General features: G+C 49.0%; 3 protein-coding genes across 3 annotated transcripts; 1 reads left to right on the top strand and 2 right to left on the bottom strand.

Annotated features, from left to right (window-relative positions):
- Positions 1-407: 407 nt before the first annotated feature.
- On the bottom strand, positions 408-956 carry J7337_004524 (uncharacterized protein; the record flags this gene model as incomplete). Its single annotated transcript, XM_044822218.1, has 3 exons — positions 408-606; positions 666-773; positions 835-956. 3 exons carry the CDS (start codon positions 954-956, stop codon positions 408-410), a joined length of 429 nt encoding a protein of 142 aa, XP_044683551.1.
- Positions 957-2,519: 1,563 nt separating this feature from the next.
- Positions 2,520-4,952, bottom strand: J7337_004525 (uncharacterized protein; the record flags this gene model as incomplete). The annotated part of the gene is made up of 1 exon (XM_044822219.1): positions 2,520-4,952. One exon carries the CDS (start codon positions 4,950-4,952, stop codon positions 2,520-2,522), a length of 2,433 nt encoding a protein of 810 aa, XP_044683552.1.
- Positions 4,953-10,796: 5,844 nt separating this feature from the next.
- Positions 10,797-12,239, top strand: NUF2 (kinetochore-associated Ndc80 complex subunit nuf2; the record flags this gene model as incomplete). The annotated part of the gene is made up of 2 exons (XM_044822220.1): positions 10,797-12,068; positions 12,123-12,239. The coding sequence occupies 2 exons, from the start codon at positions 10,797-10,799 to the stop codon at positions 12,237-12,239; spliced, it is 1,389 nt and encodes a 462-aa protein (XP_044683553.1).
- Between the last annotated feature and the right edge of the window lie 841 nt (positions 12,240-13,080).

Here is a 13,080-nt window from a genome sequence, read left to right on the forward strand (position 1 = left end):
CCGACCTGTCAAACGGCTCTTGGGCGTGAATGACACTCGCCGAATGACCATATGCAATACGACGGCCTTCCACCTCCGTGACAGCCCATACTGGAAATAGAAGGCCGCGAGAGAACTTGACTAAGTAGCCTATGGCATTTGAACCATTTCTAGCCGAAATCATAGAGGTGTGGTGTAACTGCCGCCGATCAGTATAGACTAGACTCAAGAACTCGGACGATTCTCCAGAGTGATACATGATAAGATATCATAAACAGACCTCAACGACCCATTGTACAAGTCTAACTATGCTAATAATACACAGCTGTTTTTACTTTCCTCGGTAATATAAACAGATTGAGTCTATTGCCATGACCTTCCTTGACAGTCCAACCCAATGACATGAGATGTTACAAGATTCACACAATTCATGCAGCATGCTTCGCCAGCATCGACTGAAGGGCTTGAGGGTTAGCACCGACCAACTCATCAACCTTTCTTCCGTGCTTGAAGACGAAGAAAGTTGGCATAGCGCGGACGCCGAGCTCAGCGGTCAGGTCGGGAAGCTCATCGACATCAAACTTGACGAATTGGATGCTGTCTGAAAGAGCCTTCTCTTCCGAGAGCCTGAGGTTATATTGTTAGTTGCCCATTTGAAGTGATAATGTATAGTTTGAGCCACTTACTTGTTGAGGATGGGAGAGATGGCCTTGCAAGGACCGCACCATGTCGCGAAGCAGTCAATAAGAACAGCCTTGTCTGTTGTGGAAACAAGGTCCTTAAACTCTTTTGTTCTACCAGATCAAGTTAGTAAAAGTTATTCCCATAACCTCTCATGAAAGCTCTTAAACTCACGTCTCGATGTTCTGCACAGCGAGTCGAGCAGCCGTGGTATGGAATGGCCGAGCGGCGAAAGTTACGGCGCCAGATCGAGCAGCCTGGGCGACAGGCCGCATAAGACGGAAGAGAGAGGACATCGTATAAGTCTTATAATACGTGTCGTTTAAATAAGTTGTAAACTTGGATTAGTATGAGAGGATTGGATTTCTAATTGTTAGCTCTGATGGCTCTTCATTGGGTGGAGTATGATGACTTGATTAGTTGGCCAATCATATTCTGATCACGCAAAGTTCATGACTGGTCTTGGACGTTTCATGATCGAAACACAAAAGCTTCATGATAATGTTTTAGGGACGATATCACGCTTTGACGATGTATGATATGTTGATAGAGGCTTATTGCGTATATGCCATTGACGTGACGGAATCATGGCATAACATGAAACAACTACCTCAGCTCTAAAAGCTCTCAAGAGCCATGTTCAATGATGCCTCAGTTCTAATCAAGATACAGATTAAACAACAAACAAATAATCTACATGCTTTACACGGACTTCAGTAACTCTCTCACTCTCTTATCCAGTCTTCACCAACTTAAACCATGGCGATATCATCTCACACTTGTGGATATGCCACACCCAAATGCACGCATAACCATGATAATTTCCACATTCACAGCAACTAAGCTAGTTCCCGAGATCTACAACGATCATCTTCTAATTAATTACTGCTTCAACTGCCGAGACCACGGACATATGCACAAACTTATTTCATGCATCTACGGCTGTGGATCAGAGCTAATCTTAATATAACCATCACTTGACGTATGGTGAAACAGCTTTTAATCTCAGGATATTGTTCGATCTGGTCAATTAACCTATCAGCTTACAAACATTTACATCTTCCTCCTCTGAGGTGGACAGACACACGTCCATCGTCTTGTGATCTTGTCCACCCTCATTTCCCAGTGATGTCCATTGCGCTATCGCATCGCAAGATCTATTGTTTCATGCAGCCAACCACTCTCGCGCCAAGCTCGATCTCGGGCTTCCAGTTTATGTTTCTGGACGCCCAAGTGCAAAAGCAAATCCCAGTTGCTCAAATCAAACCCGTTTTTCCCGCCTCCCATAAACCCCGGCTAGTAGAAAACAAAATGCTCCCTTCATCTCACAGACAAGATAAGGAAAACCACACCGGCTCCCCAAGGAATGACAGCGCCCAATGGGCACGAAGAGGGACCGGCCAAGGAGACTAGCTCCCTCACCAATAGTTGGTAAATCAAACGCGTCGAGTCTCCCAGTACTCTGTAATTGGCGGTCGACGCGGGGTATCAAAAGGTGCGGTATATGTAGTCGAGAAAAGAAATCCTAGCAGTGAACTTGGAATGCGCCATAGTCATCAAGGTCGTGTCATACATCAGGAGCAAGTCGGTTTCTAGTACCATCCATGTGATAAGCCTATTTGAGAGTCTTGAGTCGTCATAAGAAGAGTCTTCGCTGATTTTATTGTTTTCCTCTTTTTTTTTTCTTTCTTTTTTGGTCGATTTTCCATTGTTGATAAGAATAGTGATAAGGAAATGTGAAATGAGTGACTTAGGTTAGTTGAGACGGCAAGGAAATAAAAGGAGTGACAGGTGTCGTTTGGTCGACATTCGTTAAGTTGCGAGACTCTTCTTCTGAACGATCAAGATTACTTTAGCTTTCACATGGCTGGTTGGACGTGACTTCGTCGCCTCTCTGAGTTCCCTGTGGCATCAACGGATGGTCGGGGAGTGAGATCGAGTAGTTTAGCACTTCCAGCGCTAAAATTGCGAACGTGACCTTTGCCCAGATTGACGCTTCTAGCGCTCTGAACATTGGCAAGCTCTTGCGATGGAGTTACGGGTGATGTCGGGCTCCCTTCATCCTCAGATTCAAGCTCCAAGAGTCCCTCGTGGCTCTTCATGGTGAATCTGTGCACAACTTGGGGTTGAGAACCAACAGCGCCCCATTTCATCTCTCCATCATTAGCAAACTCTTCCTCATCGCTGCTGGGACTTCCTTCACCAGAACGACGACCCATGAACTCGGAATTCGAGTTTCTTCGGGGAGTGAGCTTCGTTAAATATTCGTCCCCAACGATCTCCAAGTTTTCTTCTGTGCCGTTCGTTGGGGAATCCGTGTGCGTGTCGTTTTGCTCACGCTGATTGGCCCTTCGAATGCTATCTCGTATGGCGGCTCGACGGCCACTGGCATTACCGGAAAGCCAGGAACCTTCAGAGTCAATCGAGGCGAGTGACATGGACATGCCAGCTTCTGGTGACGGTGAAACATATGCACGCTCTACTGTCGAAGGCGTACGGCGGATGGCCTCAGCGGATCGGTGTCCCGATGTTGGTGTGTCATAGCGCACGCCCAAGGACCTCAATTCCTCCATTTCACGGATCTTTTGTTCGGTGAGAATGGGCATGGGGGGCTCCGCTTCGGGCGACTGAACGCGTGAAGCTGGCGGTGAGAGAGGCAATTCAGGTAAGTCTTCCCGGAACCGAGAGCGCGTCCTCTTCGGGGCGCCAATGCTTGGTTTACGGGATAGATAGTTACCGCTTGAAGAGTTGGGCGAGTCCTCACCCTCGAGCTTAGCGAGGGCGTAGGCTTGCGCCTGTGCTCTTGACTGAGCTGCGGCTGCCTGCATCTCCTCCCGAGAGGTATTGGCAAAGGACGATGGTCCTTCACGTCGTTGCCGTTTGCTTCCAATTCGCAGGAATGCTTTGATAGAAGCAAACCCATTCTTACTACCGTCAGAATCTTGGGAGTTTTGTCTGGGCATGTGAACATCCTCCTCGTTGATGGTCTCGGGTGGCGGAGAAACCATCCTATCTCGATCAGATCGAATCGTCGATCTAGATCGCGACTTAGCCGATCTTAAAAGATCAGAAAATCTTGTTCCAGGAGAAACGCTTCCCATATCTTCAGAGGGCTGACGCATCGATGAGGTATCCTTTGTAATGACCTCTTCCATAGGTGTTGGCTGCTCAGAGGCGGCTGTGTCTGTGCGATGAAAGACCTCCTCCTCGGCCTTCTTTTGAGACTCAATTTCCCTTTCGTCTTCAGTAATGTCCATGGGCTCTGGATCTTCAGGTTTCGTTTCAGTGACCACAGTGGAAGCAGGGTCGATCCCCAGCCCTACAAGTTCACGGCCCATGACACCTCTCTCAAGATTCTCTGGCGGAGGGGTGCCTGTGTTCCTGGCCTGTATTTGTTCCGCTTGTTGCTTCTCTGCCCTTTGTGTGATCCGCCTCTCCATTCTTTGTCTCTCCTTCTGCTTTTTCAGTTCTCGTCGTCGATTATCTAATTCCATGAGTTCCCTAAGATCGCGGGCGTCGAGGTCGTCAGCAAGGGAATCGATGCGCCTGTGCGATCTCATCGTCTCTTCCGGAATCGGCTCCTGCTCGAGAAGCTTCCTCCTGAGTGATCCAGACCGATGAGGTGTAGGCACATGGGGAGTCGTCCATCGTGCGTTCGGGGTATAGCGAAGTGTAGGCCGAGGTGCAAGAGCTGCAAGGGCAGAGACTCTATATGAGCCAAACTCCGAGTCGGACGAAAGACTGGAGTGTATTGATCCGGGTACTGGAAGTGAGACGTCCGAATTGCGACCAGCTCGATGCCTTCCGAATCCCCCAGTTTTTGATCTTTTGGAATCTTTCTTCATGGGTCGGCCTGAATTCCATTGTTCCGTAGCAGGCCGAACGGGAGCAAAATTACTCATTGCTTTAATCTCGGCTTCTCTGTTGCGTTCTTCTTTCCTCCTCTTACTTCTCTGCTGTCTTGTTGCTTGGTGGGTCGGACGAAGCGTGGGTGTGCGATCCCAGAGTTCGGGACGTTCTTCAAGGTTGCCAGTAGTTCTTGTTCGGCCTGTTCGTTCACGGACTGGCGAGCCAGCGCGGTCTCGATCGGTACGAATGTCATCTTGGCGTCCCGGAGAGAAACTGTATGTTCGACCGGCTCGCTGAAGTCTGGGCGGTTCGGTACGTCGTTTCTTCAAACCAAGTTTGGGTTCCTCGTTGTGAGGCAGCGGCACGCCCTCTGCATCTGAGAAAGCAGCGCCGCTGCGGGAGCGCTTGCGGCTACTCCGGCGCCGGAATGGCCAAAGGGCCATGGTTCCTAATTCGTCGCCAAATGCTGGAGCTAATAATGAGCAACCAATATCGTCGCCGATGTACAGTCGAAATCGTCTAGATTATATCGGGTATGCGAGGGCATCGTGGAGTCGTCAAAACGTTCGTACCAAGCTGGTCATCAGGAGAAGCGAGTGAGAGCTGCAGGGTCGTGTCGAACAACTCGCTGCGCTGGTGGGCTGGATGGCCGCAACAAAACGATGTAGGTAGGTTGAAAGTACTGATGTATTGCAAGACAAGTACAGCTACTGCGGTGACAGTAAAAATAAGCGGTGATTGTGTATGTATGTATGTGGATGTAAAAGAATGCAAGTACGCGAGCGAGGTCGTGGTTGTCGTAGGTGTTTGGTGCGTGGCGAAACGTGTGTGGTGGTAAAGAGTATTGAGGAAGCAGCAGGTGCTAGGTAATTAAGGTAAGTGCAAGGAACGGCAGGTGCTGGGTGTGTGCAGACTCCGGGGGGGATCATGGGTGTTGGAAAGAAAGACCAATTTTTCAGGGCACCGGGGGCCGGCAGGACAGGGAAGGAAGGGAAGGAATGGGTCAATGGAACGAGCCAATAACTGGGAGGTAGCTTCCCAGTTGCGGCCAACGAGATGCTGCAGGTTGAGTGGGAAAATCGACGTCAGGCTTCGGCGGAAGCAGAGACAGACAGGGAAGGGCGGGAAAGGCCCACAATCACTGAATTGTACTTTGCTTTTGGTCTGGTCCCTTGCGACTTGGAAAGTGCTAACGGGAGTTAAGGGCTTCAGTGTGTACCAGGTACGTACCTCCTTTTTTTTTTTTAGACCTTAGCGCATCAGAAGGACATCAAAGGCCCCCAGATACCCCCTGGTCGACGTGGCAAGGCTCCCGTCTCTCTGGAGCCCTTTTCAACGGGGCCCTTTTAGAGCAAATGGAAGTGGATCACTGTAAAAAAAGCTGAAAAGGTCTCACGAGGTAGTGGTACGAGAATCGTTAGTGGATGTAGGCACTCAATAAGCGATGTCCAGTACCAGTACTTGCTGGCGGGGACTTCCAGGGCGTCGAGGGGCAGGCACCTCACACTTAGGCTGCTGATGAGGTGGCGCTCAACCCGCTGGAGGGGCCGCTGAGTTGCTGCTGTTGGCGTTGGCTAAGTGCTGGGAGTTAGGCGGCGGGGCAGCCTCGTAATTGAACGGGTAGAGCAAAAACCATCCGACAAGACTGGACGGTCAACACCGCAATACTCGGTGAAACTAGAACTGGAGCAAGGGAACTCAGATAGAGCAAGCGAGAGGAAAGGTGAAGAGGTACATAAGATAGTGTACGATAAGATAAGTACAGTATGCGCATCAATCCAATGGATAAGCAAGCAGTCCGCTCCAAGTCCTCGTGATCTAGTGGATAGCCCGGATCAAATGAATCGTGTTTAGTTATATGCAAGTCAAAGTGTTTTGAGCAGATGGTGGTCATCGATTGAACAAGAGGGCAGCAATGAGAGGTCAAGCTGACTCGTCTAAACTGAGAGGGCAGAAGATCTAGCGAGGAAAGCTCCGTAAGGTATGGACTATGGAGGTAGGTATTGGTGATTGATCAGGTTTGTTTGTTTTCATGTGGCAGGACCTCAGTAAGCTAAGCAAACCATCGCCAGAGTGAATTGCCAATTGGCATGAAGATGATGTAAAAGGCGGGGAGTACAAGTAATGGTAGGCACGATTCGTGGTAAAAGGGAGCCAACTTTAGGACTTATCTCTCTAAATCATACAGATACCACAGCAGCTGATGATAACAACTGATTCATGGCAAATGCTTAGGCGGCCCGAATTGTGCTCTCGCATTCCTACAATCATGCTCTGGATTCTTCTCTTCACTGCCCCTGTCGGTACTTGTGTTCCAAGCAGAGGCTGGGCGGTCTTGGCTGTCAACTAACACTCAGCAGCCGCTAAGTTTTAACTCTGAAAGGCGTAGCGGATGCTATTTTGGCCGCTTTTGAAGGAATTGCATGAAACAAACAGCATGGAAGATGTTGTCTTTGCGTCACGAGCTCAGTATATGCTATTCGTGTCTACGTCAAGGATTACAAGATACTGACAAAAGAACACAACTCCATTTGAGCTTTGATACTTGGCAATCATCACAGCTGAAGATGGAACAAAGATGGGCCCTCCGGATCTTCACTCCGCTACGAGCCGTCGATGATCGTCGGTATAGCTCCGTGTATGTCCTCTCCTCGCATTGGCTTGGACATTAGATGTCGAATCTCATCTTACCTCAGGGCACCTCAACCAATGCATGAGGTCAAGTTCGTGCCCTTCTGCAATGGCCACTTCCTTAGATTGGCTAATCTCATTAACAAGAGGGTGTGTATAACCACGAGTTGATGGCTTTGCCGTCACTCCTACTCTATAATTCAGTATGCCACGGGGACACTTTCTCGGTGCTCAGCTCCCCTTTCGTCTGTGATCTTCTACAACGCAACTGTTCGCCACACTTGTCGTCGCCGTTGCAGCCACAAATTAACCTGGCTCAACTTTGGAAAGTTCCCTGCCATTGACAAGATCGAGTCAAACGCCTTTTCCGTCTCCTCGCGGGACGTCATTGAATAGTGGCCATGGATCAAGCAGCCATAGGCACATGCCAGAAACTCTTGTTCTCGTCGCTTATTCTCGTCGGCTTCTCTCTCCTCCCGTGGCCGTGAATCACGATAGCTGGTCTCGTGGTTCACGACACCCGCCACACGATTGAGTGCAGCATGTACTATCAACAGACCTTGGGTTGGACGCTAGTTCGGCACAGGCCACAGGGGACATCGTTTCGCCCTGTCCGAAGATCTTGTTCGCCGCCATGCGATCGAGGCTGTCACGCCAAAATCCTCCGCCCCTTGCTATTAGGTGACTACTGTAGCTGTTCAGTCATGTCTCACAACCGTCCGGCGCATGCAGAGACTACAGAGAGTGTGTCGAGAGACCACAGTGCTTGCTCCCTCCCTCTTCCGCCTCCTTTAGCTTGAGCTCTTGACTTGAACAAAGCAATGTTTCGAAACTACCTCATACAGCCCAGTGCTGTAGCTGCGAATCGATTTACTGTGCGTAGCACGTTGCAGAGGTTAGGTTGGGTTGGCAGACGACATCAGGTAACTTGTACCTGGGCCTTTTTGCCAAGCCTCTCTCGTCCGTTTTCCAGGTACCGATACCTATGTACCTCGCATCAGGACCCATGCGACTTGCGCCTGTCTACGCCGCCCCTGCGTGTTTCTTCGTATTTACTTTGAAGAGTACGAAGTCACTTCTTTTGAACCCCGACGCTTGATTTCTCGTTGCCTTCGGGACCTTCGTATCCGCCAGCCGATGCTTAGAAAGTGCTGACTGAATCTTAGCATCTTGTTTGTTGTTAGCCGTTGGATCTTGTATGGGCTTTTGGAATGTGATGATCGATATATCCCCTGTCTATCACCAGAAGCTTAACGAAGCCACAATGCTATCAAGTACTGTAGTTAGGATAGCCGCAAAGGCTGGCTTTTTTAGATATGACAGGGTAACAAATACGGCCAATTACCGTATTCTGATCCTTGGGATCTTTCTGTTTCTTTCTTTCAATCTTGAAGTCCCTAGAAGCACTGTTTACATACAACAGTCCTTGACTTCCATCAAGAACATGGCATGCATGGGTAGGGTTATTTCCGAACCAAGTTTTCGTCTCCTCCTACCGTTGATCCAAATGAGCGTCATGATTACACGAGCAGTTCAGGTCAACAATTACCAAATTGAAGCTCTATGTCGATCAATTGCATTTCAGGATTTCTTTCCATCACACAAGCAGATTGTAGACAGGTCAGGCCGGCTCAGCTTAGCCTTCATGAAAGTTGAAGTTACATATTCGACGTCACACAATGAACTTGTCATACATCCCCGTGGCATGGTCGACAAGTTTGCCCAGTCCATCGCGGAACATGCCTTGGTACGTACACTGTACTATAGCACTCCCGCAGCACGACCGTTGCAACGTGGAGCTTGGGCCTGATGAACGTTGCGAATCAGGGACCAGAGGGCTTTTTTTGACTTCGCCCGAACTTCAGATTGGCCAATGAGTCTACAGTAGGGTCAGTGATCCTGAATCGTGTGGCATCTCTGCATCCTAACGGCTGAGAAATCACACGATGATCACCGAGAGATCGTCTTTCGAGCTTGCGACACCCCAATAGTCCCATCTTGCAATGTCAACGACACTCTCACTCATGCAGTAGAGGATGGGATCCTTGTCTAACAGTGGTGATTCTTAGCGCTCCCGGCGCCCGCCACGGAAACAAAGGGCGGCCCATCCCTCCGTAACCTTAGCAAGTTACTCGGGGTTTCCTTGCCCAAGAGAGGTTTCCGCGAGGCACCATGCATGTCAAATCATGCATGAAGAGGATTTCTGAAGGCTTCTTTCTAGTCGTCGCCAATAGCCGGGGGATGATTGTGTCGCACAACAAGATATATGTCGCTTCCCGTTGTCTATTCCAATCGGTTCCTGGCCAATTTCCGAGCCAAGGACTATTTGCGGTCAATACCAGCGAGTCACTCAGTTCCTGAATCAGTACGCAGTAAATGGGCTTGATCTCTTCGGCAAAAGCGAAGATTAGGTTTGCTTCTTTGTCAGAGTCGATCGGGGCAGATTTGTCCCAGCGTTTCGATGCCCCTGAGCCCTTGTTTCATTGGGGAGCATTGGTTCTGGGGACTAGGCTTTGAGCCAACCGATCTCATGTTTCAATGTCGTAGAGCTTTTGCTTTTCTACTCAGACTTCGGGCTTTCCTACCCCCTTTGCCCCTGGACAAGCAGACAGGCTAGAGTAAGAGGGATGGTGGTTTCGTTTCAGGGGCGTCACTTTGATTGATCAAAAAGCAATGAAACGCCCTGGGGCTGGCTCGGGCGTGCTAGCGTACCGCCACGTGGATGAGATACCGTACGCAGAAGCTGTGGTTGGAGCTGGCAACGTGGGACGAAGACTTTTGAGGAACTGGCTTACAAACACATTCCCTTAGAAGAGTTTTGACCAACGGCCAACAGCCCAAGTTGAGTTTCTTTCACTGAGTTGTTGTATGTATAAGGTAGTATTAGCCATGCTTAGCGACTGTTCACCGCGTGCCGCAGAGACAAGATGTCACGGCAATTTGCTTCACTGTGCTTGCATCTGCTGCATTACCAAGCCACGCGAATTTAGTGATTAATTCACAGGTTGCAAATGCACAGAGACGATTTGACGGCTGCAAGTGAGACGAACAAGTGCAGAATAGTCAAGGATCACCAGTCGATCCTCGCCAATGATATGCTGGTGACCATCTGGACTATATTTAGTGATACGAGCGAACGTCACTGATAGCAGATGTGGGACATGTCAGTGCTTCTTCCTGTAGCATTCTTTGGGTTTCGAAAGTGTTATTTCGAGATCAGATGATGGTTCGAAGTTTAGAGTCATCATTCATAGTATCAGAAACTCGACATGGCATCCCTTGAGCACCTCTTGAGTTTGTCAGGGTTGTCATATATCGATCGAGATCAGTCGCAGGATTTAGAGATGAAGATACTCTCTTATAACTAGGGACTAAATTAAACATGACCAATAGTAAAGTCATCGTTTATCAAAGACATCTGTCGTATTTGTCTGAAGCCACTGTTTAAGATCTGCACAAATCTCCATTTGCTGAAACAATACTGACACAATGGAGTTGGGCTGCGATATCCCGTCACGTGATGCCGCATCTCCATGTTTCCACGGCAACACGTATATGGTGTTTATGATTTTCAGTAATCGCGACAAACTAATTAAGCCAAAAGCGCAACCAAAGGAGAGGATACGATTTTGACAAGATAAAACACAACCGCAACCATGGCGTACAATCCGCGAATGAGTATTATTCCAACCTCGCAGCAGCAATCGCGGACACGAAAAAAGGAGGAAGAGGCAGATGCTTTTATGCGTCTCCCTGACCGCGAAATCGTTGGCTGCATCACCGACATCGGCATCAACTTCACCGTCGCAGATCTTCAAAAGCCAAATGCAGCACATGTTCAGCAAATCTTTGAGTGGTTCGCCGAACTCCTCCTCAATGCGACACGTGAGACTGTTGAGCCGGCCATGCGAGCTGCCGCCGAGGATATTGTTGGAGAATACTCGGATGTCATCCCTCCGGACACTCGCAACCTGATGGGCTTTTATGTGTCGCTGCGCAGGCTGTTGTTTGAGTGCGGCATCACCGACTTCAGCTTCAACGACCTGTATAAGCCGACATATGATCGCCTCGTCAAGATCTTCAGTTACCTAATCAATTTTGTTCGATTCCGCGAGTCACAAACGGCTGTTATCGACCAGTACTATAACAAGGCAGAGTCGACAAAGACACGCATTGAGACGCTCTATGCCGAGAACCAGGAGAACGAGGGTCGTCTGGAAGACATGAAACACAACCGCAAGGCCATGGAGGCGCAAGTCCGAGAAAAGACGATGAGGAACGAGGAGCTCAAGAAGAGACTGCTAGAGCTTCGACGGAACCAGGAAAGGGTGGCTGCACGTCTAGAAGAGGCCAAACAAAAGAAGGGCGAGCTCACTGCAGTGTTGGAACAAAAGACCCACGAAAAGGTTACCTTGAAACAGGAAAGCACAAAGCTGCGACCTTATGTGCTCCAGAGCGCCTCAGATCTTCAGGAGAACTTGGCCGAGCTGCGTGAAATTCTGAACAACGATAAATCACACATCGACGCATTGGACCGGAGAGCACGAGCCCTGCAGACCTCGACAGATTCATTCTCAGTCGTCTCAACAGATGTTGCATCATGCATCAAGATCCTCGATGAGATCGCTGCAGAGCTGGCCAAGGAAGAGGAAGAACTAGCACGTAATGCAAAGCAGCGTGATGCCCTCTCAGAGCGCGGTAACAACGCGCGTGAAGTCGAGCGCACCGAGACTATGCTGAAACGTCAGTTGAGCAAGTGGACAGAGAGGACAGAGAAACTCCGCGAGCAGAGCAACCAGAAGGCGAGGGAGGCGAAGGAGAAGATGCACGAGCTGCGGGCAGTGCACAAGCAGCTCACTGAGGAGCAGACTGAGAAGGGCAAGGAGATGGAGGTTCGACGTGTTAGAATCGAGCAGACTGAGAAAAAGGTAAGCTGTCCCGCAATGTTCCTCATAAGTGGCAAATTATTAACATGTGCATAGATGCTTGACTTGAAGGAGAACATTGAGAATGAGGTTCATAGTGCGCATGAAGAGTACCGCAAGATGGAGGCACATATCAAGTTGTACATTGCTGAGATGGAGCAGGCCATTGCTTAGGTCTGTCCAACGGTAGTTTTTGTGTTTGTCATGCTTTATGTTATGGTTGGCGGCAATATTTGGGATAGATACCATGGGTTGGCGTTGAAGGCTGTAATGATGATATGTTAATGTTGACGCCTAGTATGACTATTTTCATCGTGGAAACGACGATATGATGTTCATTGAGTACTGGATACATGGTCGAGTATATCGTGCACTTGATAAAATATAAACATCCCAACCAATTCAACATTCTTGTTCACGAGTATCGAATTCGAACCATCTACTCAGGACTTGCTTAGCACTGACGGTCCGTCCACTCCATGATCCATCGTCTCTTCTTGAAGTGCCGTTCAACAGAGGAATCATCTCTTCTCCGAGGTGATCCAGGGTATCGTGTCCTCCTATCCCTTTTGGCTCAATGATGGCAGCTCTAAACTCGGTTCGTGAGGCAGCATCGACTAAAAGGGCGGCTGAGTTGCCGATACCTTGCGCAGACCATTCACTGGCGTCCCTGTGAAGAGCTAGGAGTCCGTAAACTAGAAGCAGTGGTGGTCGAGATGTGGGCGTATGGTTTGGTGGTGCTGGTATTGGTGAATCCTTTTGTGTAAAGACGGAGAGAAAGGCGCGTAGATGTGTGACGGTTGGTACAAATAGAAATCTTATATGGCGGGATATCGCTATTTGGTAGAGAGGTGCCTTTAGGAGATGATGAGAAGGTTTTGTTTCTGAGTTTCCTGAGTCTTGGAGTTGTAGTTGTTCCTCTTGAAGAGTTAGATGGTATGTTATTTCCTCCATGAGTGAGCTCTGAAACTCTTCCTTTGACGAGCCGACTATTATTGTCGAAGGATATCTATGG

This window comes from Fusarium musae, chromosome 3 (genome assembly GCF_019915245.1).
Source record: "Fusarium musae strain F31 chromosome 3, whole genome shotgun sequence".
NCBI lineage: Eukaryota > Fungi > Ascomycota > Sordariomycetes > Hypocreales > Nectriaceae > Fusarium > Fusarium musae.